We start from the raw sequence: 27,481 nt of genomic DNA, 5'->3' as shown, positions 1-27,481 counted from the left end.
TGACAATAAAAGCCTACTTGACTTGACTTGACCACTTGACTTAATCAATGTCAATGCATAGTTGTTAATGCAAGATCTTTCACCAATATGGCCTTTTAGCAATTCAGGAAAAATGCTGTTTATTAGCAGAGGCCAAACCAGCAATACTGTATGTATCAGTAGACCTGCCAGTCTGAAGAAAAAAGGAAAAAAGGGCCAAGTTGAGAAAATGAGGGACTAATGGAAGGCTAGTAACTCCAGTCCTGTTGTGTGGTTTTATCTAATGTAGTATGTCAGCTATGAGCAGCAATTTAATGCTTTAGTGGTTCTTAACCACAAGCTGAGAAATGGACTAGGCCTGCTATGAGAGTACAAAAATATCTAAACATACATCTTTTTTGGGGGGGATAGGATTAAGAATATTAGACACTTATATCACCACCATCTTGTGATCCATCCATCAGTGCTACATGCTCTCCCACTTTAAACCAGTTTCAATTTCCGTTTAGAATAGATTATAGACCATATGAAATTGCTTATCCTGTTGTACTGGTGTTATCACTCCTCGATTTTCAAAAGAAATCTTTCAAACTTTTGGACCAGTGGTTTAGGTTTTAAACGCATAAAAGGTCACATAAATTAGATTATTGCATCAAGGCATTTTGACTTTGCTATTTAAATAAAATAAAACAAGAAAAATCTTTTTACCTATATTATAAAATGCTCTGGTAAAAAAATTATGACCTTTGTGTTGTTAAGTTTATAATATAAGATTATAAAACAATGATTAGTGCCAAAATTGAAATCATAAACATGTCACCTCACTAACACTGACAACCAGGACCTCTCCCAACCCTGTGAGCTTTAGCTAGGCGCTTCAAGCAAATAGAATATGTCCAGTCATGTGAGGTATGCGTGTAAGGTATGCAAGTAAAAAAGTGCTGGTATTTTGACCAAGTGGAACATGTGTTGACCTTTTCACTGAGACTTGTTCCCTTAATTTGTATGTAAAACCAACTGCCTGAAACCTGGGAGTTTTATTAAACAGTGATCTTGAAAGTTTATTTTTCAAGCATGGTCCAGAATGCTGCTGCATTTTTTTTTATGGGAACTTGTAAACTGGAATACATAACTCCTGTCTTGGCGTCCTCACACTGGCTCCCTGTGCAGTTCCAGATCAAGTGTAAAATATTATTAATAGCCTGCAAAGCCCTGAATAATTTAACACCTCAACATCTTTTAAAGCTATTAGGTCGGGTGAGCAGATTTTATTACAATTCCTGAATCGAAATATCTAAAACTCCTAAATATCAACGGGACTCCGTGACCAGCTACAGTATCTGGGAGTCCACCTCTCTGAGTACTTGTCCTGCAGGCTTCATATTTCTTCACTGGTAAAGAAGGCTAGGCAGCGTTTATACTACCTTGAACAGATAAGGAAGTTCATGATCTTCTGGGGTCTGCGCAAAACCTTCTATACCTCAATCATCCAATCTGATGTCTCTGGCAATATTACCATCTGGCATGGGAACAGCAGCTCCCAGGACAAAAAGGACCTAAGGAGAGTGATCTGGTGTGTCTAGCGCAATAGCAGGACTGGACTGCCTGATCTACAGGACATTTACATCAAGTGGTGCAGGTCCAGGGGACATCGCATTATTAAAGGCATTCACCTAATCACAACCTGTTTTAGTGGCTGCCATCTAGCAAGAGATTTCGGTCACTCAGGGCACAAACTGAAAGACATAACATAATATAACTTTTCCATACTTATTCTTTTTTTTTTTTTTTTTATTAAAGTTTTTGGTTAAATAATTTGCACAGTCTGAAGCTTGGCGCAAACACATTTCACTACTGTTGTACTTGTACAACAACGTATGTGATAAATAAAATCCTTAAATCTTGGTTTTTAATACAGAGTGATAAGTTATCCTTCTTCCTGTATTTATTTATTGTTTTACTGTTTCAATTGGCTGTTTTATACAATAAGAGTGATTGGACTTTTTATTGTTGTACATAGTTTTATTTAGATTTCAGTTCTTTTTATTTTCTCATTATTGTCCGTTTTTCATGGTCTGTCTCTAAGTCAGCAGCTATTATACGATTGTACAGCACTGTGTTGTGTTAATTGTGCTTAAATAAAACATTTTACTTTGACTTCAATAAAGAACTGAAACAGAAAAACTGAACAGAAAAAGGTCCATGAACACTCTTTGTGCAGATCAAGCTCGTTGATTTCCTTAATTTTTTTTAAGCAGTGCTCCTTTGCTCTTTAAGGAATGTTTCACTTATGTAAGTACAGGACATTTCTGTTTCATTTCCTATGTTGATTTGTGTTGAGGAATTGTCTTAAAACATACCCAATCTATGCATGTCCATTTAACTTCTCATGCTCACTGGTGAAGGACCACCAGGGTACGGTAAACAGGGACTCTAAATCATGTTAGCAGGACCATGAAGAGTCAGTAACAACCTGAGCAAGTGGTTATTGACCCTGAAGTGCAAAACACTTTATCAAACTGAAACCAAAAAAGCAAACGTGCAAACATGACAGAAAGTTCAAAATTTCTATTGTGTTTTTTACGATTTGTTAAATTGTTTTACACTTTAAGGTCATTTTAGAAAGAGGAAAAGTCATAAACAACTCACAAGTACAACAAGGTGAAAGACAGATTACAAGGCCAGTAAGTCAATGATGGAAAGTAACTCAAGAAGACAGGGATTGTTGGAATGTCTTGGCAAGTATGCACATGCTCACAAGTCAGTATGGACATTGCCTGAGAAGCCACTGGTTATTTGGTAATGAGATGGATTATCTGTATCTCCTTACATTTCTCGTTTTTCTATCTTGAAAAAGACAGTCCAGCCTTGTGACATACTTTTTGAAGGTGGCTCACATTCACTTCTGACTTAAAGTCAGCATTTTACTATTTGAAAAATTCTGTGCTCAGTTTTGCTCCTCAAAGAGGTCAAGTAACATAAAAGCAAAGCACTGAATGTTTTGCTTTTCAATGCAGTACGGTCAAAAATAAAAAGCTGTTTCATTTTTGAATTGCATTACATACTGTACATTTTTTTCATTTATTTAATGGTCTTTCTTGATGTAAAATGTAAAACAATGCTTAAGCCATCAGAAATATGCAATAATCTCCTTCAAACAGTTGATATTGAGATGTGTCTGCTACTTATGGTGTGTAAAGCTTTCCAATTTAATGTCTCTAATTTGAGGTACTGTTAATTAGTGATTTTTGAGGCTGGTACTGTAACTTTTGGTTATGGTATTTCCTGGGATGTTCTTCGTAATAGCCAGTTGCATCATGGTGCATGATGGGTTTTGCAAATGCTCTTGACAATGCTGTTTTTGCAGGAACTGTTCCAAAACAGCTCACCTTTGTGTCTTAAACTAACAATTGACTTTTTTTTGTTATTACATAATACCATATGTGTTATTTCATAGTTTTGAAATCTCAAGTATTGTTCTAGAACGGAGGTTGTCAACCCGTGGCTCCGGAGCCGCATGTGGCTCCTTCATCCCTGTGCTGTGGCTCCCTGTGGATTTAAAAAATAAATAGGGAGTTTTTAAAGTATTTAAAACAATGGTGATTTCATAACATTAAATAGTTTTTTAGTTACTCAAAGTATGCATCACAACCGCCAATTGTGACACCTGCCTTTATTTATTCAGTTTGACCGCTGACTGCATGCTCCAGTATGCGTAATAAAAAGGATAGAAGCAGACAGAAGCAGACGCTATTTTTTGTTTTGCTGCAGGTGAATAATTTAAGTTTGGCTCATAAATACGAGGAGGATTCAAATAAACATTGAGTTCTACGTTTTTTTGTATTCAGAAATAAAAATTTTGCTTTCTCTGTAGCAGTTCATTGATTTTATAAATGTAACACACAATAGTTTTTTTTTTTTTTTACATAGCATAAAGATAAAAAAAATTATATATGCAGTGTTATCTTTATTTTAGATGTCAAAACGGTTTTGTGGCTTCCAGTGTTTTATCTGGGTTACAATGGCTCTTTGAGGTTTCGGGTTGCTAACCCCTGTTCGCAAATGTAGACTCTTTATCATTAAAAGACAGACTCTTTATCATTATCATGTAGTCAGAATCATATCTAAAATAACCCCTGAAACATAAATAAAAAATGACAGCATGCATGACTCTCCTGAATGCATGACATGATAACTTTATTTGGCATGTTACAGCACCAAAAGATTACTCATGCTTTTTTTTGTTGAAAATATATGTCTATATTAATAAATGTTTCCTATATGGTTTATACATATAAATAATAGTTGCAGCATAATTATTAAACTTCAATGTTAGTTAAAATCAGAAAGCAAGAATGTTATCCAAAATGTTGTTCAATTTTGTTCAATGTTAACGGCTGCAGTGCTTATGGGGTCACTATAACATATAAAATATAATGCAGTGCCCAATGTACCGGAGACATTTAGGGTCAGATGCATACAATCTGCAAAGATTTGCAACAACAACATCAAAATGACGTTGAGTATTGCCAGCTTAACAACAACAACAACAAGAAAAAACAAGCCTCATGTATCATGTATTTACTGCAAATAAATAAATAAAAAACTTAATAATAATATATTTTGTGAAAGTAATAAAAACCGTCTATAAAAGCACAACACTATAAAATACCATAAATCTGCCATTATATGAACAACGGGTAGTAATTCGATTAAGCGCCATTTAAGAGGAAAACAAGATATTAGCCAAAATATTAATAGCACACATACGTCATGCAACACAGATAAAGTAAATAAAGCTGAACTAATTCTAAAGGAATGTGCAGGTCTGACGCTGTAACTATTGCTGTAGAGCTAGAAAAGACTAGAATTAACCTTTATACTTTCGGAAGGTTTTTCCTCATCTATTACAAGTTCACATAGTTTTCATAGTTTCATGGCATTTTGATCACAATGCTGTTGTCCACATAAGTACATTTTCTATTTAATGTATGCTGGTAAGCATTTTAAGTAGAAGGCTCACAATTTGTACATGCCTCAATAGAGTCTCTAAAGGGAACAACCGGAGGTTGGATGGAGTCTTGAGGACAGTTGCTTGTGATGGTGATAGGATTCATTAACGGCTCTTGTGTGTCAGGATGCTTGGTTATCATTATTATGGAAGGGCCACTAGATTCAGAAGGCTTTGAACTGTGAGAGAGGAAAGGTACAGCGTAATCAGTTGGAGTACAGTGTAGACATCTATGTTGATCTACATTGCATAGATGACTGAAAGCTTACCGTCGACGCCAAATTAGAATGGCCACTGTCGCTGCCAAGGCAACAATAATTACAAGTATTATCGTCCCTGCAGTGATACCTGTTTTACCTAAACATTAACAAAACAGAAAGAAATTATTGGAGTGACACAGAAAGAGAGAGATCAGAAAATGAATTAGAAAGATATTGTGAGGTGAGAGATATGATGAACAAAATGAAATATGACCTCCAAAAAAAGATGCAACAGTGGAGCCTCCTGAAACAGAGAGGGAAAAAGAGGGAGACAAGTGGTGAGAGTTAGTGAGAACATGTTCCTGTAAAAGTTTGTAAGGTGTATAAACAAACACACAAACAAACAAACAAACAAAAAGACACAAGCACATCTCTTTGAAAGATTAATTAACCGAGGGTAAATTTACATAAATAATATTTAGTCAGTTTGAATTGGATCATTATGTTTTTACTGCATTGTTATTGTTCATTTGGTGAGCTATCACAAGAGAAATCACATATCACACGCTAACCACAGAACAACTGCAGGAAATACAGGAGACAAAGCCTATATGATCTGCGGTGTGCTGCTAAAGTTATGAGCGAGATATACAGTAATTGACTTTAAGCATTGTTTTAACTGTACTCAGAAAAAGATTGCAGAAGAACTCTTTTCTAAGACATTAATTTATGTGCATTGATTCATTTTGGTACTGGCTTTCAATACATTTCCAGAAATTATAAAGGTTTATTTAAATTGTCTTTTTTTAAAGTATAAAAGATTTTTTCATTCATTCTCAATTTTTTGCTTTGAGTTTGCATAAATCTGTCAGACCAGCAACAAACAGAAAACCAGACAAGGCAAACGGAACAGTCAAGCGGGGCCCTGAATATCAGTTCTTCTTTAATCAGCCATTACTCATCATAAAAATATCTGTGTGTAACATAAACACTATTCTTTCAGTAATAACATAAACTACTTATGTGTTCTATTACTCAATTGCCTGGGATCAGTAAGTGAACTGTGCACAGCTTAAACATGTTTAATGAGTGTAGAAAGCTATTGAAAGTCTAGAAACTGTATACACTTCCTGCTTTAATGCTATCCACTGCAGTGCAGTATACCAGCCCAACTGCTTTCTGTCATTTAGCAAAAACACCTTAGTAGAAGCACTGAACACATATTGTTTGGAATGTGACAAGTTACATTCAGAAGACACTTGCAAGCAATTAAAACATGAATACATTAAATATCACATTTTAATGCAATCTGGTTATTTTGTTTAAAAAACAACAACAAATGTTCAGCAATAGTTAAAAAGCGAAGTTTAAGGAAATAGCTATCAGGGCAGGAAACGTAACTATAAAAGCTGTGACTCACTTCAACTATAGACTATAACTATAAATACTCTGTTACACTGTTGAATACCATAATACAATGCAACGATGCAAAAATTACTGCTGCAACTACTACATAGACTATTACTACTACCACTACTTAAACTACTACTGTACTTACTCACTCACTGTCTATACCGCTTTACCCAGGGTATTTAGGGTTGCGGGGACCTGGAGCCTAGCCCAGGAGGCTTAGGGCACGAGGCAGAGTACTCGCAGGACATACACACATACACACACTCATACACACACTCTGGGCAATTTGGGAACACCAATTAGCCTAACCTGCATACCTTTGTACTGTGGGAGGAAACCCACCAAGCACGGGGAGAACATGCAAACTCCATACACACAGAGACGGGAATCAAGCCTGGCTGGGAACCGAACCCGGACCCTATAAGTGCAAGACGACTGTGCTAAGCACTACACCACCGTGCCGCCTCCTACTACTACTAATACTACTAATACTACTACTTATACTACTAGTGGTACTAATACTAGTGCTAAGAATGATGCTCCTACCTAGACTAAGATTTGCCCAGGCTACTTAGCATGTCAGACAACAAGTGCTCTCCAGCAGACCCTATCCTCATCTTTCACACCTGCAGAACTGTGCTAAACTATGCATAATTTGATGTTAGTTCTTACTGACATAGGGATTCATATCAGGCTGTTTTGGGGCAGCTGCCTTTCCCAACCAGTGTCTAATGTCTGTTTCTGCTTCTCCAGTTTGATCTCCAGACTACCAATTTATGTGAACTGTTCCACCTCTTCCAACTGCTGGAAAGTGTGTATACAAAGCACATTGTTGTCACACCAATGTCATTATTGGGGAAAAGAAGATGTTTCCTGAGTCTATTTTGACAAAGCAGCTAGATATTAGATACAAATTTAGTATGTTAGTATTACAGTGATTAATAGTGATTTAAAGAACAGGCATTGCATAAAAATAAAGGATGTTTCTTAGAGATTCCCCACGAATATTATTAAATGCCTTTAAAAATTGATTAATCAGGAGAGGTTTCTTAAAGTGAACACAAGATCGCTGCCAGACCTTTCTTAAAAGCCCGCTGTTTTTTCTCATATTCGTTACTCCACAGCTCCCTAGAGTTGTTTTAGTATGACAAGGCAGAAGGTATTTCTGGGTCACAGCTAATCCTCCAAATTTTAGGAGCTCTGCCAAAAGTTTTTCTGCTAGTTTCGTTTCTTCTTTTGAGTTGTGGTGTAGACTGACGTATAGATGTTGCTTCACATCCTTTCTTTTATATTCTTTTAAAGGGTATTGCTGTGTTAGAGTATCCTTTAAATGTTCCATACAGCAGAAATATTGCTCTTCTTTTGTAAGCATTACTTTCCCGGTCCTATTATTGATAGGTAGTTTGGAACTGCTCTTGGAATATGCTATTTGACACACTATCCATTAAAGTGACTTTGAGTCATTCTGGTTTGCAGCCTTCTGGGCCTCCATTTTTTTTTCTCTCAAGCCAGTCTTTTTTATCCAGGAGAAAGCTTCTCTTCACAAATTAGTCTAACTGGGCACATCAGCTGCTGCTTTTACTTCCAAACACTGGGCCTGGTCATGCTTCTTTTTGGACACCTTCTTTAAAGCAATTATAGACCATGTGTGATCCTGGATCCATGACTCCTTTTAATTTTGCCTATAACAACCAATGGTTTCTTGTGTAACTTTGTAGTGATAGAATTTTTAATTCAGAACGAACTGTTATCTGTCTACTGTTACTAATACTGTAACTACTGCTGCTCCTACTATTACTGTTACTACTACTGCTACCACTACTAACAATAATATTACTACTGTTACTAATGGTACCTAATACTACTGTATACTATTTTTGAGGAAACCAAAATTGCTCAAGTCATAAGCTTGCTAATTAATAACCTGGATCACCACAGTCTCAGATCACAAAACTTCTTCCTTTGACCAATTTATCCATATGAAAATTTTAATTTTTAAATTTGGAAGAGATTTGGAAATTTATAAATTACAATTTCTTCTCAACTGGTGTTTGAGTTAGATTACAGAGAACCTCTTCACCCTCAAAACTTGTATTGACCTCTGGCACTGATGACATGCTAATTGTTTTTTATTGAGTAATTTCCCTTTGTAAACAATAAACTGTTATCAGGGAGGGTCAAGGAACTCAGTCCTCTATGCTGAGTTCACTCTAAACTTTTGGTCTTTAGCTACTGGCTCAAAGCCACTTAAGGTTTGAACAGTAACATCTGCACTGAGCTGCCATGGTGGCACAATCAGGCATCCCTCCATTCACTTTAAAAAAACAACAACTCACTCCTACTAAGGAAGTAAGGGAAGATAAACCTGGAAGTGAACCATGTTTAAGAATCCCACACTGCAACCAAACCAGATCAGACTAATCACTGTGGAATGTTGTTTTTTCCAGTCGTTTCTGCAGCCACTGAATACTTCATCAAACATGTTCTCACCAAGAAGCTTCAACAACCTACCCAGCCATTGCAGCAAACTGTGTACATCCAGGTACCTGGACGAAATCCCCAGGTGTGTGTGTGTGTGTGTGTAAAATATCACTTTGAAATATATGCTCTGCCACGCTCTGAAACTTACAGTTAACATAAACATGAATAATAAAACAGAAATTCAGAAATGATGAGTGTTAAATAAAATGGTATAAGTAAAAGATATGGTATAAGTGGGAAATGACAGTTAACAGGAAATAAGTGAGTTTAACAGGCAGGTGAGTGATTGTCAGATTCAGTTATACAACTATGACTCATGGTAAATGTTAATTATTATATTATTATATAATTATATACTTGTACCAATTTCACATACTACCATGTCAGTGTCACTACCATTCTCTCTTTCTCTCTCTCTCTCTCTCAATATATATATATATATATATATATATATATATATATATATATATATTCAAAGATTCAAATAATAAGCAATTTCCCTCTGGGATTAATAAAGTTATTTGAATCTTGAATCTTTTTAATCTATATATATACATACACACAGTATATGGGTCATAGGTTGCACACACACACACACACACACACAGTGACATATAGTGTGTGAAACTGATCAAATTATAATCTATTTTAGCTCTCACATAAATGAAATGGAAAAATCATGGATGATGGACTATGATTATTTTAGGTTAGTATATTAGTTAAATGTGTTTCTGTGTTAGCATTTTAGTTTCCTTTAATTCATGCTGACCAGTGGTTGTGGTAGAGAGGCTGCTAGGGGAATGTGTGGACACTGTGGTCAGATTTTCTTTCTCAGTCGTGGAAGAAGTTGTAATTTTAGCAGTTTTGGACGTGGTCACAGTTGTCTCCATCACTGTCGTGCTCCTTTGAGAGGTTTGCTGGGACGTCCATGTTGTTGTGGAAGTTGGTTGGTTTGTTGATGTTGTTGTGGAAGTGTATGGTTTTGTGAGGTCAAATTTCCCTGTTGTAGGAGTGTATCATACAAGAAAATATCAGCAATGGCCCATTCCAGCACACAGACACACGGAAACATACAATGCAGACAACCACGCAAGTTCTAAAACCGTACATACTAGTTGTTGTAGAAGTGCTTTTTTCTGCTTTTGTAGTCAGACATAATGTTGTTGGTGTTGAACTGGAACTTGTCTGATTTACAGGTGGAGCAGAGGTATGACTCTGTGTGGTTACATCTGAAATATAATATATAACATTCAACCCGAGTCATAGTCAAAGTGTCCTGGATTTTCAGTCAGTTAACTCTTTTAGAAAATCTTCATGCAATAAAGGTACAGATTACAGATACAGATTAGGGTGAACATGCAAAAAGACACAACAGACTTAAACCCTGTGGACAGGCAATAAAGGAAGACCACTGACCTGGCAATGATGGGTTACCTGCAGGACATGCATATTCAAAAACCAATGCCATACAAGATGTCACATAAAGGAAAAGAAAAGATGTTTTATTAGAAAAACTGCAGAACCACAATTAGAAAATCTGTCAATACACAAAAACTGTTTTTTATTCTGATTTTAACAAAACATTAAAAAAAAAAATACCTTAACTAAACCCATAAATATTTGTCTCTAATATAGAGTTGTTGGTTTTTTTTTTATATATTGCCCAGGCTGTCTGTAATGACCACACTGTTTGAGGAGCCAGTTTTAGAGAAATAAAACAAGATAGTCTGATCACAAACATATCTAAACCTACATTATCCGGTGTGGTAACTACATCCATAATAAATTTAGTCTGTAATCAGATGCCGTCTTTCAAAATACTCCCTGGCATTACATAAGTGACACTGCGCAGCACTGGGCAATTTCTTTCTGCAAATCCTAGGGTACTTGTAAGCTAGTGTGTGTCTACGCAGGACACTAAAGATAAATTATGTGCTTAATAAAAGCTTAACACTTTGAAAAATCTTCTAATTACAGTATATGTCTAACTGATATAAACAGTATGTGGATATTAACCCGTAAAAAAATATGTGGATATCTTTAGGCCAGTGTCTATTTATTATATAACAAGCCATAATATCAAAACCACTGCCAGGTGAAGTGAATGACATTGATTATTTTGTTACAATGCCACATGTCATGGGGTGGAATGTGATGTGTTGGAAGTAGTACGGAGGGCAAGTCTTTTGATCGTAGTGACTTTAACAAATCTAGATCAGAGCATCTCCCAAACAGCAAGTCTTGTGGGTTGTTCCTGGTATGCAGTGATTAGAACCCACCAAAATGGCTCTAAAAAGGGCATTAAGTAAACCAGTGACAAGGTCATAGGCACCCAAGGCCCCTTAATACAAGACTTTACTCAACTACTGGCCACTGAGTGTTCTGGTGCCTTTCTAATTTGTCCGGAATTTACTGCATTGGCTTTTTGTAGGATCAGACTGGAAGGGCTGGCCTTCAGTTTCCACAGGCATGGGCCTTGGGTTCTATGCCTATTAATAGTTTACTGTTGTATTGTTGGTGGTCAGTGGCGTTCACTTCACCTGTCAGTACCTGTCAGAAGGCTGTCATGATGTTCTGGTTGATCGGTGTATATGTAAAAGTAAAAACATGCTGCAGTGTTCAGCACTGCTGTACAATGATACACTGCAAAATTTTCTAGCCAAGACTATATAACACCATTGTAAGAAAACATATTGTTGAAAAGAAGTCTCTTACGGATGCATACAAGTTTCGGAGTGTTGACCCATTCGTTATTATTACATTTAAAGAGGTTGGAAGTTCCAGCTTTCCTCAAATATCCGTCCGTACACGGCATGCGGAACCGTAAATCCGTAAGATTTTGTACTTTCAATGCATATTTAACCTCAGGAGGATCACCACAATTTCCTAAAAAACAAAAAAATAAAATAAAAATAAAACACTTCAAACACTAACACAAAATCAAATGCACATACATATTTAAGATTCAAGATTCAAAGAACTTTATTAATCAGAGGGAAATTTCTTTGTCTTGTCCATACAGTTGCATTGATTAATAAAAAAAAATGAAAAAAACTTAAGACAAGGAAAAGAAAAAATACAATAAATAGAAGCAAAAATAGAATTAAATATAGAACACTTTTTACATATTGCACTAAAAATATAATCTGTATACTGATATTGCACTTGAAATGTCGTATAAGTAAATAGAAAATAATATCGCGCAAATGTACTGATAAGATATTGCACTTTGACTTGGAACTTATCTTGAGTTGTGGGAACAGTAGTGACCGAAAGTATTATTGAGCATTAACTACTGACAGTCCCCATCCCTTAGTGAAAGCGTTACAAAGGCGCTGGGTATACATGGTTATATTGCATAAATGTGTAAATGGTTTACGATTTATTAAAATGATTCATGATTTATGAACCTGACTGTGTTAGTCACAGGCATTTAGCACTGGCTCTGCTCCAAAAAACACACCATTACAGTATACTAGTTCGTTGTAATGTTGAAAGCTGTAATTAATAGCTCTGATAACTTGGTTACAAAGCAGGATCACATCCCGTAATGCCTTACGGACTCTTTTCTTGGCTTCCGGTTTTAAAAAAATACAATGTGTGACTTTTCTTGCCCGTTATCCCCAATCTAAATGAAACATTCGCAAAATAGGGCAGAGTAGATAAATACTGGTGGAGGTTCCCCGGTAACATAGGTTGGCATCTAGTTATGCCAATGCTTGAGCATATTTGACTCATAACACGCTGTCATTACCAATTGTTTTTTTTTTTTTTAATGAAAATAAGCCAGTGTGAGAAGTATACATGCACACACATACAGTACATGCATGACAATAATACCAGAGTAACATGAGCTAAAATGCAGAGAAAAGCTGTAGTAACAAAAGTCTTTACTAATCCTGCAAGCCCAACCTAGTTAAATCACAATGAGAGAAAGTTCAGCTTTACCTCCCATATGCACGCAACAGCATTGCAAAAGATTGGTTATGTGAACTTTAGCCTGTTTTTAGATTCTGATATTGATAATGCTATCTTAATTTGTAATAAATTCCTTAACCACAACTGCCGTTGTCTCTGCCGTCAGACCTATAGGCACACTTCAACATTAAATACAGGAAGATTTCAATAGTGCTTGTTAATTGAAATCTACAGGTTCCCATGGTCTACCTGAACTGTGTTGGACTTTATTACTGCATTTAAACACTAGCACTTGGCTTTAACACTCCACCTACCAAAAAGAAAAACATCACCACAATATATATTGTAGCGTTTTTATCGCCGGAAAGGATGGTGGAGAGACGAGTGAGCTTATTTGCTGCCCAATGCAATGGCTGGGAGTATTTTATTAGGCACACAGCATGTATGGCATGAGCAGCACATTTACTCAGGAACCTACATCCAATTCAGCTTCAGCCTGAACCGGAGCACATTTCACACGTCACACACCCCCACACACAAACAGGGCCAAAGCCACTAACCCAAACACCTTTCCCCATCATGTGAACACATAACAGCCCCATCCCGCAAAGCATGATGGTTCCCAAGCGAAACCCCGCCCACGCCACACTGCCCCCACCCGAGCTGTGACCGTCCCCGGTCACCATGGCGCACTCAGTCTAGCAGGCGTGACGGTGGTCGGCGCTGGCGGAGTCTTTTTGCGGGGGAAGGGGGGCCGTCGCCCTCCTCCTGAGGCGGACTGGCCTCCACAGAATCCGACGATGCCCTGGCGTGGGGCTGATAAGGAGCCAGACGGTCCCGGTGGAGCACGACCAATCGCGACCGCCCCGTCAACCGCACCCGGTAGACCACATCAGAGAGCTGTGCAACGACCGTGCAGGGGCCCACCCAGTGCGACATAAGCTTAGGCGAGAGCCCCCTTTTCCTTCCGGGGGAATACACCCAAACCTGCTCCCCAGTAGCAAAGTCTCGCCCCCGGCTGTGAGTATCGTACACGCGGCGCTGCTTAACCCCGGTGTCCGCCAAGTGTCTACGCGCCAACTCGTGGACACGGAACAGTTTGTCTTTCAACGAACAAAAATAATACAAATCCGGTTTTGTGGGTAAATCCACTTGTGGAGGGGGCCCGAACACCTGATCCACAGGGGTGCGCAACTCGCGACCGAACATTAACGCCGGTGGCGTCAGTTGTGAGGACTCCTGCACTACTGTTTGATAAGCCCAAAGCACGAGAGGCTCGTCCCAATCCTTCTGCCGGTCGCTGGTAAGCATGGCGAGTTGGGTGGTGAGTGTTCGGTTGAATCGTTCCACGAGGCCGTCACTTTGTGGATGCAGGGGCGTGGTGCGCGTCTTTTTCACCCCGAGGCGCTCGCACACCGCTGCAAACACCTCCGCCTCGAAGTTACGCCCCTGATCGCTGTGCAACTGCTCCGGGGCGCCGAATCGGCTGAACACCTCATCCACCAGCACTCGAGCCGTGGTGGAAGCGCTCTGATCAGGAACAGCAAACGCCTCCGGCCACTTGGTGAAATAATCCATTGCTACCAGCACATACGCGATCGGAGATGGGAAACGGCCCCAGAATGTCCACGCCCATTCGTTCCATGGGCGCCCCCACCCGAAAGTCTTGCAAGGGTGCTCGCGAGCACTGGGTCGGGCCCTTCTTTGCCGTGCAGACGTCGCATCTGTGAACAAAAAGTTCACTATTAGTATGACAGCCCGGCCAGTAGAACCGAGCACGCAACCGCCGCAGTGTTTTAGTTACCCCGAAGTGTCCCGAACCTGCATGCCCATGAACCATCCCCAGCACACATGCCCGCAAAGTCCGCGGCACCAGCAGCTGAAAAGATTCGCCAGCGCCACACGGCTGTTCCCATTGGCGGTAGAGTAAACCCCCCCGCAACGCTAGTCGGTTAAACTGCGAGTGGAGAGCTTTTTCCTCTGGTCCCAGGTGGGCAACGGCGGCATAATCCGGTCTCTGGCCCGCGTTAACCCAACCTAATACCCGCTGCAGCGCCGGGTCCTTCTCCTGCTCGACCATTAGCTGATCGCAGTCCATCTGTGGCACAGGCGAAACGACCACAGGCCATGGTTTAGGTGACGCAGTAGCTCGGCTGCACGCCGGCTCAGACGGCCGATTACCGACGGGGGCTTCGGAAGACTGCGCAGGGAGAATGTTCTGATTCACGGGGGTCGGGGAGTGTTCGATGTCGTGACCACCCACACGCTCTTCAACCCGCTCGCAGTGTCGACAACGCTCTTTGCTGCACGGCCGGCGGGATAACGCATCGGCGTTAGCATGCAATTTTCCCGCTCGGTGCTGAACGTTAAAGTTATAGTCCTGCAACCGCTCGAGCCAGCGCGCTGACTGCCCCTCGGGCTCTTTAAAACTGAGCAGCCACACCAGCGAAGCGTGATCGGTCTGCAGCAAGAAGGATTGCTCGTATAAATACGGCCTAAAATGCTTAAGGGCCGCGACGACCGCTAGCAGCTCGCGGCGCGTGACGCAGTAATTCTTCTCTGGCCCAGACAATGCGCGGCTGAAGTAAGCGACAGCACGCTCTTTGCCCTCGGAAACCTGAGCCAGGACGGCTCCCAGCCCTACATTGCTCGCGTCCGTGTCGAGAATAAACGTACGAGCTATATCAGGATATTCGAGAACAGGCGACGTAACCAGAGCTTCCCGTAACCGAGTGAACACACGCGCGTGCTTCCTGTCCCAGCGAAACGGCTGGTTCTTTCTCGTGAGTGTGTGCAGCGGGCTGGCGATTGTGGCAAAATCCCTCACAAACCGGCGATAGTACGACGCTAACCCGAGAAAGGTGCGTAGCTGCGACACATTCAACGGTTCCGGCCAATTCTGTACCGCAGCAATTTTGGCTGGATCGGTGGCAATCCCTTGAGCGCTAATCACGTGTCCCAGAAAGACAGTCTCTTGCCGCAACAACTGGCACTTTTTGGGATTGAGCCGCAAATTCGCCCGCCGGATAGCTTGAAATACCTCCCGTAGGTTAGCTAGCGCGACCGCAAATTCCTTGCCATGCACCACGTGTCGTAAGTAGACGACACAACTGTTCCGAGGGATATCCGCCAATACTCTCTCCATCAATCGTTCGAACGTAGCTGGAGCGTTGCAGAGGCCGAACTGCATGCGCCGGTCGGCTACCGGATGTTTACATGGCGTGTCCACCGGAAGTTCCGCCCCCCTGGTGCGTGCTACTAACACGTCCGGCTGCGCTTTGGGCACTAACAACCTGGCTAAACCGAAATTACCACGCAGAGTCCCATCCGCGAGATTCAGTACCGCACCCCACCTTTCCAAAATGTCTAACCCCAAGATACAATCATCCTCGATGTCTGCCACAAAGAATGGGTGAGAAAGGATGATTGCACCTACTTGTATTCGCACTGTACAACAGGCCCGTATCCTCAAATAACTCCCCGACACGGTGCGAATGTTCACGGCCAGGTCCGGCAGCACACAACCGCGCTCTCCTCGCTCCAACAATCCCCCGCGCAGCAGCAAAACTGTAGAGCCGGTGTCTACGAGCGCCCGTAGCGAAACGTTGTCCAGGCCACAGTCCACGTAGACCCCCGCGCGATTTCCGACACGTCCCGACCGGAAGTTAAATCCAGCAGTTGGGGGAAACAAAGATGGCTGCGGGAGGCGGGTTCCCCTCGGCGCCCCCCGAAGCTAGTTTAACGGCTGCTGGGGTACGCTGTCCTCCGGCCAGAGAACGTTGCAGCGGTAGTCTGGCGGTCCCTGGCCTCGGCGTCGTCGCGGAAACTCGGAGGCTGGGTCGAGGCCTAGCTGCGACGGGTAGCCCTGTCCCCGGCTGGGTTCACCTACCCAGCGGCCGCGAGCCACCGAAGATCGCTCGGCTCTCTCGCCGCGGTGTTCAACCAAGATGGGCTCGGCGGGCTCGGTGCGCTCGGCCTCGCGCAGCGCCTCGGACAGGGACGCCGGTGCCGCTAACCGGAGGTGTTCGCGAAGCCGGTACGGCCGGATTCCGCCCCATCCCGCAAAGCATGATGGTTCCCAAGCGAAACCCCGCCCACGCCACAATATTATAGGTAATAATATACAGTGAAACCTTGGATTATGAGCATAATTCATTCCGGAAGTGGGCTCGTATTCCAAAACACTCATAAATCAAAGCGAAAATGTCATGAAAATACCAAGGAAGCATTGCTAATAACAATTGTGTGAGTGCATACTAAAGGAATCACTGCTGTAAAGTAAAACAAACAAACAAATAAACCTGCACTTTACCTTTAAAAAGAATCGTGACAAAGCAGTGTTTTTGTGTAGAGTATATGTGTGTTTGTGTGTGTATGAAGCAGAGAGGGGATGCTTCACACAAATACACAAACACACACACACACACACACACACACACACACTAAAGGCGAGAGAGAAAAGAGTGTGTCAACAAGCATGGTGTCAAATTGCTCCCGCGCACACACATAAGGCACACATGACAGAGAAGGAGAAAATGGGTTTTTAACCTCTAACGAGACATTCGTTTGCTTTACACGCATGCACACACGTGTGTTATAAGAAACTGTACACGCGTGTTGTATACACGTGCCTTCAAACACAAAATAAAATATATTTTATACGCACACACATGGTCACAGTGTTGTAGTAAATAGTACACGCCTGAACGGATGATGATTATACCATTGAGAGACGCGCACTAAGACGCAGCAGGGGAGACGATTACCCACAATTCCGCAGCGCAAGAGAGAGAAAAAATAAACCAAGACTTGCTTGTTTTTCAAGTCACAATTTATAAAAAATCTTTGCTCGCCTTGCGGAACACTCGGAAACCGCGTTACTCGCAATCCGAGGTTCCACTGTAATTGATTTGCATCTACATGTTTTAATACATGAGTCTCTTGGATTGGCATGGTCTTTACATGCAGATTAATGTATAGCAGCCTCCAAAATATGCTTGCTGTTAATCTGTACTTGTTTGACAGTTAAAAAGCTCTTGCTTTACTATAATGCTTGTAACTGACAAATGAAGATATAGTTTACCACATCCTTTATATCTTGTATTTTCAAAACCCATAAAGACTCCGGATGAAAGTGTTTAAGGGTACCACTGCTCATCTGGTTTCACTCTGTTTCTCATCATTGAAATGCATTACCGAATACTAACTCTTTGCAAATGTTTGTGGTACTGTATCTGCAGGGAAAAGGAATGTGGTGTTAAGTTTAGAGTTGGTAGTGATGTGGTGTTAAGGGGGCAGTAGTGGATTAAACAGTTAAGATTCTGGGTTACTGGTTAAGGGTTTAAGTCCCATCATGACCAAGCTGCTGCTGTTAAAACCCTTGAACAAGACCCTTAACTATGTCTGCTTCAGAGGCACTCTATCCTCTGAACCTTAAATCATTAAAAAGAATGAGTTTTATAATAATAGCCTGCTGTTCTTAAACAAGTGGCTGCAGAGTATATACATATTTAACCATGAAATTACACATCAGTTTGTTTGATGGGTAGAATGACTCATAGATTGAGTGACTGCATGAACTGAGCTATCTATGTCAGATAGAATTTTTCATGGAGTTTCTAAATAAGGTTTGACAGAAAACCACATCCTTTCCAGTGTATGATAAGTTCCTACTTCCTAAATGCTATGTGCACATGTAGCTTAAACTTATACAAAAACCCTGAAAGCTGATGAGTATAAGCAACACTGTTGTGTTTAACACTGAGAGCATTTCAGCAAAAGTAATTAACAGTAGGCAAGTTTTACAAAACAAAACATATGATATAAAAAATAATATAAAAAGCAATTTCCGACTTCAAAAGATAGATACCAAGGAAACACTTTCTTGTAATTAGATGAATATAAAATGGAGAAAGGTTCAACACTGAAAAAACAGATATCCCCTTAGACCTAGTGATAGTTAAGGCATATTGCAGCTTTAAGAGCAATTTAATGTCAGATAGACTGTAAATATAACTATACACACACTAAGGGACTGAATCTCACTGCAGAAAAGCTGTGGGATGTAGGTGATTATAAATGTATGGTGGAATGGAAATAATGACTAAAATATAAAAACTAAAAAATAATGACTCAAATTATCTGCGCACAAGTGGACCATTGAGACAAACATCACACAGCTTGATAGCTAATCACGCAAAACGCCATTTGGGAAAATTATTATTCTCTTTTAGAAGCTTTCAGTGTTGAGGGATAGTCAAACCGCATAGGTGAGATAGTGATATAACACCAGGAATAACAGAGGGGGCGGGGCTTGTAGGACGACTTTCACACACACACACACACACACACACACACAACGTCTTGCTCACGGATGAAATAAATTGTCTGAATAACAGATTACATTTTTGAAAATGTAACTGAATAACTGAGTACTTAAATAGCAGATCTAACAAGTTAGATTACTCATTACATCAAAAAGTAATCCAAGTACTCTTACTACTTTACTTTGTAACGCGTTCCACCAACACTGAAACCTTTTAATATTCATGCTGTGAATATGGGTTTTCAGGGAATGTAGGCAAAAAAGGAGGTTTACACTCTGTTATTGCCTTTGCAGTCACTCCAGAAATAAAAATGACATGTATTCATGACTTAATGTTGGCAAAAGGTTCTGTAAAGTTTGCAGTTTGGATGTAGTTCAAACACCATGTCATACACTTAACAAAACTATTTGGGATCCTATGATGTAAGCTGTGTTGAAGCAGAGAAATAATGTTACAAAACATAAAACTTGAGGGATTTGTGTACAGGAGACATGAGCTCTGTGTTTTGGGAAACTGTTGGTTATTGGTGCATATCTGTACTATCATAAGGAGCTGTCATCATGTACTAAAGTTAACTGGTAGAGCAGGAGACTGATGAATGAAGGTTGTATGTTTCTCGTGATGTACTTTTTTTTAAGGCTTTTTGTGCAAAAAAAATTTTTCTTGATCTAATTTGCTGCAACAACTCTTTGTTTAACTCACTACAAAATCTCAATCAAAGCATAAACTTGCCATATTTTCATTAAAACTCAGCCAACATACTGTGTTATCTATTTCTATTCTATTCTATTTATATAATACAACTATAAAGTTGGCGTGTCTGTACATTGAAGATATTTGCAAACAATTAAGTTGGGGAATTGTTCGTTCTTTTCTCACGTGACTCTCATAGATGCAGTGCATTACACAGGAAACAGAATTGAACAGTTCTTCTCATGAGTCTTCTAGTCCATGTCGTGCGTTATTTTAAATCTATTGCACTGCATAGCGTCTATGGGAGTCACATGACAAAAGAACGGATAATTCGGTTTAAAAGACTCAAAGGTAACTTACTCAATTCTGTTTCCTGTACATAACCTACGGAGGTTTAACCATGCTTTGCGCATGCACGCCCAGTAGAAAATGAACGAATCACTCTCCGAGACTATTCACTCTTCTGAACAGATCGCTCATGAACAAGCCATTACCAGTGCATACACAGACACATAGACACACACACACACCCACTAGCTTGCAGACAAAGGAAGGAGAGGGCTGCTCTGTAGGACGACTTTCACACAAACACACACACACACACACACACACACACACACATACACACACACACACATTTCACACACAATAAAGACTCATCCTCACACAAACGTGCAGATGAGCCTCTATTCAGTAAACTGGTGTGTGTGTGTGTGTATGTGTGTGTGTGTAAAAGTCATCCTACAAACACAAATAATGCCTTACGCACACACATATGGTCACAGTGTATAATAAACAGTACACGTACGCACAGATGTTGACTATAGGAGTGCCGCATGTGCGCTCAGAGTATGGAAGACTATTACCCACAATTCCGCAGCGCGACCGAGAGATAGCTCAGTTGTGATTATGTGACAAAACAAGAAACGCGTGCGTTCCACATGATACTCGATGATAAGTGGTACTCGTATGTATATAGTTTATTTACGGGTCACTATTTATATGTAATATAATCATTCACACAATCATGCACTACAGACAATATTGAAATGACAAACACATGTCTTTCAAACCTGCAAATTCCACATACAGAGCCTGGAGGGTGAGATTCGAACAAGCAACCCTGGAAGTATGAGGCATCCATGCTCCATCTAATAATTAACAGTAATTAAAAATGAGATTCGTTGTGTGCTTTCTGAGCATTTTTTGGGCATGACTACTTAAATTCTGCAATTTACTGAAATCATACTGTATAGATATGGTAAAGACATACTGTAAATATAGCCTAATTGGTTTAGACTTAAGGCCATTTAAGTACCATTGTGGCAACTTGCATTGAGACCCCAGTGAAATGTTGTCTTTTGTCTATTTACATATGAGATTAGCTCATTGTATGTACAGGTATTCCTACATGATGACATGGCGTACAACCAAAAAGCAGACCTACTGTAGTAACCAAAATTACCTTTTGCTCTGACAAATGTACTGTAACTGTGAAGTAGGGCAAAAGTTCGGAAGAATTTTTTTAACGTGAAATTAGCAATTATGAGCCCTGCCTAAAAACAAGCCCTGACACATCTTCAGTGTGGATTTGAGTAAATAGGCTAAATGTTAGATGCCCTTAAATAAAGTTAGAAGAAAGATACAGGGTAATTAAAAATTAAATTCTTTGCCATTTGGTACAGTAAAATACAAATTCATGAGAAGTTGGGAAACAGATTGGAAATCCATTTGTCAAAACATAAACGTGAATGTTTTAAAGCATTGTAACAGTCAGTAAGCTTTCTGCTCTCAACATTTTTTATGACAAGCAAGCTTTGTTTTTGTCTTTGCAAGAGGCATACATGTATTTGAGCAATCTGGGTCTATTGTGCTCTGATCACAAAAGTTGGAAATATAAATTAGCAGGTGGACAGCAACATGTGATATATTTTGTGCACCTTTTCTCAGCTAAGCACAGTTTAAACATGATTCATCAGTTAAACAAACATTTAGAAGAAAGTAACAGGAAAGAGACCATTAGTTGTGGAAAAAAGAAGTATAACATGAGTTACAGACAGACTTTCGGGTAATGCTTGGAAGAAATGCGCCTATGACATGTGTTGGGTATTTCCCTCACATACAAACAGCATAAAAACTGCTGCGTTCACACACACACACACACACACACACACACACATATATATATATATATATATATATATATATATATATAGTTCCATATATGTGTGTATATATATAAATCCCCAAATCACTTGCACCAGTACATCTTCCACCACCACGTCAGTGTTATTGTTCTTTTCCACTCTGCCCATCGCAGGGCAAAATTTAAAATGGTTACGATAATAAAATAATCACCAGTTTTTCATCAGAATTTTATCACAAAATCTGGTGCAAATAAATTTGTTTATATGAACACTGTGTTCAATTACACCCAGGACTCCTTTATTTAAAACCTAACAAATATATACATAAACTTTTTTTCCTTCATCCATCAACAAATCCAAGTGTCATTTAAGTGTCATCGCGAGGACTGGTAACTTTATTTTATGAAAATGCAAGTCACTGCCATTTATTCTTACATTCGTTCTTTTACAATACTATTTATCGGTAGTGGCAAAGTAACACTGTACAACTACTTCATTATTGTACTTAAGTATTTTATCATGTATCTGTACTTTATATGATTTTATGCGATATTTTTTGCGTTTTTTATGAACAACACATTTTTTTTTTTTACTTCCTACATTTAAATAGTGACTTACTGCAGTTCAGCTGATGATCATACAAAAGTTATTGATTTTCTAATCTAAACATAAGTGTTTATGATATTACTCACACCATATAACAACTGCACCTCCCAAATGGTAAAGCATGGGAACAAAACAATTCCACCAGTGGAAGCAGTCCAAGTTTACAAAAATGACTGGCAGGTCATTATGAAAGCACATATTAGTTTGCACACCAAAGAAATTGACAGTTACTGGCCCTGGGCAACAGATCCAACCTATTTGGTGCAATCTAGCTATCTAGTGAAAATACTAAGCAAAAGGGTTGTGAATCCTTGTGTGTTTGTACAGCATACACTGAGTATTACGTTTGTGTACTTCTGCTACCTCTGCTACCTTTTTGTTCTGTCAAAATGTAGATGTGGGACACTGAATGCTCATGTATTAGTCAAGAAAGGTTTTTTTTTTTTTTTACAGCTCAGAAAATGCAATCAAAAGTTTTTTTTTCTGCTGAAAGGAAAAAAAAATATGCTGAGCATGTCACATGCACTGTGTGAGAACCTGGGTGTTGACAACCCAGGATGGTAGAAATTTTAACCCAGGTTCGGTTAGACTCCTTACACATTTGGGTTAGTTCATATACGGGATTATTTATTGGGATTTTCAAATTGACCCACATTTTGTTGTTTTTGTCTAGCTCCACAGGCATTATTTTCTTTTCTGCATTTCTAGGAAATATTATAATTTTTCCTCAGGAACTAAGGTCAACCATCTATTAGAAACTTTCCATTAAACTGATAAAGGAAGTTTGCTGTGCATGTAAAAACATTTATTCTAATAAAAGTGACCACCGTGCAACAGTACAGTAGTCATTATTCATGATGGGTGTTTATCACTTCATCAGCATCTCTTCTTCCCCTTTTAACCCTCATGACTTGTTTTCATTGCTCCACAGTAGATTTTTTAATTTTCTAAGCAAATTAAAAACTTTTTCTGAGTAGCCTTACTAATAAGCTGTTTTCTTAAGGCTACACAGCCACTTACTCGCAGCACCTTGAGTTCTTCTTTTACTGTGCGTGTGTGTGTGTGTGTGTGTGTGTGTGTGTGTGTGTGTGGAAATGCTCTTAACTTCACTATTAAACATAGCCATGTGTTTTACTCTTATGATTCCACTAATTGTTTTCAGGATTTTTTTCAGAAATTTCTTCCTCGAAGATGATGATTTACCACTTCATTAGTCATAAATGCGTTGGAAATTTCTTAACCCGATTTAGTTTCGACAAGGTTTTCCCCTTTCCACAGTGAAAGACTGGAGCTCTTTCAGAGTGACCATCAGGTTCTTGGTCACCTTCCTGACTAAGGCCCTTTTCCCCCGGTTACTCAGTTTGGCTGGTGGACCACCCTCGGAAGAGTCCTGGTGGTTCTAAAATTATTCCATTTTAGAACTATGGATGATGGAGGCTCATCTCTGTGCTCATCTGGTCCTTCAATTTTGCAGAAAATGTTTTGTACCTGTACAATGCTGTGTCTTAGATCTACAGACAATTCTTCGGACTTCATGGCTTGTTTTGTGCTCTGACATACACTGTTAACTGTAGGACCTTATAAAGACAGGTGTGTGCATGTCCAATCGACTGAATTTATCGCTGATGGATTACAATCGAGTTGTAGAAACATCTTAAGGATGATCAGTGGAAACAGGATGCATCTGAGCTCAATTTTAAGCATCATAGTATCATGGCAAAAACTGTGAATACTTATATACATGTACATTTTTTTCTTTTTTTTAAATAAATGGGGTATTGTTTGTAGAATGGAGAGGAAAATAAAATAATAAATTAATCCATTTTGGAATAAGTCTGTACCATAACAAATTGTGAAAAAAAGTGAAGCGCTGTGAATACTTTCTGATTGTATAGACATTTTGAATGAAATGAAGACATGCTGAACATGAGATTACACATTCATACAAAATAAACAATCTGGTATTTGTATGCATACAACAATGATAATCTTCAACAAAACAAACTGCATAGATTCAGGGATTACATTTCTTAAAGTTCTCATTTCCTGAATGTAAGATACAAAATTTCCTGATTTTCCTGAAGGTAGTTTAATATTCCTGACAGTAAACAGATAACATAAAATATATTCAGGTCTCTTTAAAAAATCTAAAATAAATATTTTTACATACATAAAAGTTTTTTTTTCCCCCCATACTCTGGTGTTGTTAACACAAACCCTAAAAATGTACACGACAGCGAGCAAATATCCCAATTCATAACTTACCATCTCCTCCAGTGATGATGGAGTATTCAGCTAGGATGAAGATGAAGGCTAGTGTGGGTGCCCGCATATCCAGTGCGTCTGGAGAGCCCGAGCCTGAGTGACTTGACGGAACTGTACGAACATCTTAACAAGACCTACACACACGTAGCACTCACTCTGTGTGTGTGTGTGTGCGTGTGTGTATTCGTGTGTATCGTTGGTGTTTCCTTCCTGGCTGGCCAAGCAAAAAAAAAAACTTTCACTTTCTGTTTTGCAGATGAACGTTGCTGAGCGAGTCGACTTGAAATAAAAGCACACGCACACACGCCTGGCCTGATTCGTTTATAAAGCGTTGATTAAATATTTTCCCAGGAAAGCGCTCAGGGTGAAGCAGAAAGCCCAAAGACAGGGGCCACCTGCCGGGGGAAACCGACTTCAACAGACCCGACACGCTGTCCACGAGTCGTTATACTGCCATGGTTATTTCTTTCCCGCCTTAAATCACGAACTTAACGATTAATTATACACACAAAAAGAGTTCCCTCGGGAGCGCATAGACGCGCGCGCACAGACACACAGCTTCCGTAGTCACTCACGTCACTCACCGTAAAACGGCGTCACCTCGCACCGCTGTAACTACGCGTTGTAATCTGTCTCGTTCCTCGTATTTCTCGTAATTATAAATTGATTTGTTTGTTTGTTTAAATAATCACTTAATCAGTTAACAATCAGTATCCTAAGTGTGACCTTAAGCCTGTTTCGAGTCGTGACGTTTCCGCGCGGTGTGTCGCTCATGGCTTTTTTACTTTCGATTTCAAAGTCTCAGACTAAGAAATACGACACTCAGGGGTCGCCTTTAGCTTTTCCAGCCCACTTTCCAAACCAAACACTTAAATGATAAAAACAATTTGACTAATGCATGGTAGCCCTTAATACTTAATACTCAGAGCATTTTATCCATTATTTATTTATTTTATTATTTATTTATTTATTTGCATTTTTTTTAAATAAACCAATGACATAACATGTTTTTTTTAAGTGTAAAAAAGTGTGTTTTTTTTGTAACTGTCACACTGCTATTTCAAAATTTAATGCAGCACCTTTTGATAGCATTTAATCAGGATAAAAACAGACTTCCTCTAAGTTATTATAAAAAAATCAACCCTTGCTATTTACCTAAAAACATTAAAAGAGTAGTCGTATAAATATAGTCTTCTTTAATCTTATGAAACCTTATATTCCTTTAGAAATACACTATTGTGAGAACAATATAAACAAAACAAAATTCCTGCCTGATGGCGCTGACACACATTTGATGGTGTTGATATAACACAAAAATTATGTAAATTAAAAAATACAGTTGAAAAAATTGGATGGATTAATTTTTCACAGCCCATAATTAATTAACATGTGCTCATTTCACTAAGCGAGCAATAAGTAATTTTCATATTTTTGAATCAGTTTTTTTTTTTTTTTAAGAAATTTGAAGATGTGAACCCCTGGTCTTTGAAAAAAAAAAAATGTTGTGCTGAGTTGATTCAGCTTTTAAAACTGATTATAATTAAAACATAATTAAAAAAATATTTCTGAATCTTCCTAAAGAAACACAATATTATGTGCCTGACATATTTTGTGCCAGTTCTTAAGAATGGTTGAAACATATTGTCATGGAGGAGATAGGACAGACGCAGATGCAGGGTTCCAAGGGAAATATATTTATTTATCTCTTTAAAAAAAAAATTAACAAAAGCAAGAAAACAAACTAAGGTTCAGCCCGATCTGTCGCAGCTTCCCTCACTGGGTCTGCAGGCGGGCCGTAACTCTCCACAATCTTTAACTATTCCGGCTGCTCCGGACCCCGTCCTGCAGACACCGTTACTCCTGGGGGAAGGGGACAGATTCATCAGCATTCACACAGTCACTAACATGAAAGACACAGGTGCACAACGGTGAACAGACAAAGGGCTACGGGCTCGGCTGGTATATATAGAGACACACAGGGGTAGACACAGGTGAACTTGGTCTTGTGCTAATACAGATACAGGGGGACAAGTACACACGTAGACACACTACAAAGCTACGGCTAGTAATCCGGAGACCCAGATCTCCTTCCCCCGAACTGAGGTGGTACCGATGTTACAGTACCCATGGGTTAGTTGTAACTTAAATGTGACAGGGTTTATTTGTGTGAGAATGGGGAATGGACCGATGTATCTGGGAGTGAGTTTCTTACATGGGAGGTTAAGGTGAAGGTCCTGTGTCGTGAGCCATACTCAATCCCCTACCTGGAGCGGCGGACTTTCCCTTCGCCGTTTTTTTTTTTTTAATTTTTTGAATCTGCGAACAGCTTGGGAGATCTTGGTGTGCGCTTCCTCCCATACTTTTTCCGCTCGTTGAAACCACTGATCCACCACGGGGATATCGGTGGGAGGGGCATCCCAGGGACAGAGCGGCGGCTGATGC

General features: G+C 39.6%; 1 protein-coding gene across 7 annotated transcripts; it reads right to left on the bottom strand.

The window, feature by feature from the left end:
• Nucleotides 1–1,870: 1,870 nt before the first annotated feature.
• On the bottom strand, nucleotides 1,871–25,890 carry il15ra (interleukin 15 receptor subunit alpha). 7 transcript variants are annotated; one of them, XM_053508359.1, is made up of 9 exons: nucleotides 25,040–25,850; nucleotides 11,800–11,970; nucleotides 10,501–10,518; nucleotides 10,197–10,313; nucleotides 9,854–10,084; nucleotides 5,465–5,494; nucleotides 5,260–5,347; nucleotides 5,012–5,169; nucleotides 1,871–3,524 (listed from the first exon to the last, which is right to left on the bottom strand). In XM_053508359.1, the coding sequence occupies exons 1-9, from the start codon at nucleotides 25,104–25,106 to the stop codon at nucleotides 3,508–3,510; spliced, it is 897 nt and encodes a 298-aa protein (XP_053364334.1). In that variant the 5' UTR covers nucleotides 25,107–25,850; the 3' UTR covers nucleotides 1,871–3,507. The 7 variants fall into 7 exon arrangements, 6 of the variants coding, with proteins under 6 accessions (XP_053364334.1, XP_053364335.1, XP_053364333.1 ...); XM_053508360.1 differs by lacking the exon at nucleotides 1,871–3,524 and having other exon boundaries at nucleotides 4,155–5,169; nucleotides 11,845–11,970; nucleotides 25,040–25,854; XM_053508358.1 differs by lacking the exon at nucleotides 1,871–3,524 and having other exon boundaries at nucleotides 4,155–5,169; nucleotides 25,040–25,845.
• Between the last annotated feature and the right edge of the window lie 1,591 nt (nucleotides 25,891–27,481).

Source organism: Clarias gariepinus, chromosome 12 (genome assembly GCF_024256425.1).
Source record: "Clarias gariepinus isolate MV-2021 ecotype Netherlands chromosome 12, CGAR_prim_01v2, whole genome shotgun sequence".
NCBI lineage: Eukaryota > Metazoa > Chordata > Actinopteri > Siluriformes > Clariidae > Clarias > Clarias gariepinus.
This window is presented reverse-complemented; position numbering and strand designations above follow the sequence as displayed.

Coding starts and splice junctions, on each gene's coding strand:
- il15ra (XM_053508358.1), bottom strand. CDS start 25,106: ATGCGGGCACCCACACTAGCCTTCATCTTCATCCTAGCTGAATACTCC. Junction 10,085..10,196: donor AAGCACTTCTACAACAACTA/GTATGTACGGTT, acceptor CTCCTACAACAG/GGAAATTTGACCTCACAAAA. Junction 5,495..9,853: donor CCTCTCTACCACAACCACTG/GTCAGCATGAAT, acceptor TCTCTGTTTCAG/GAGGCTCCACTGTTGCATCT.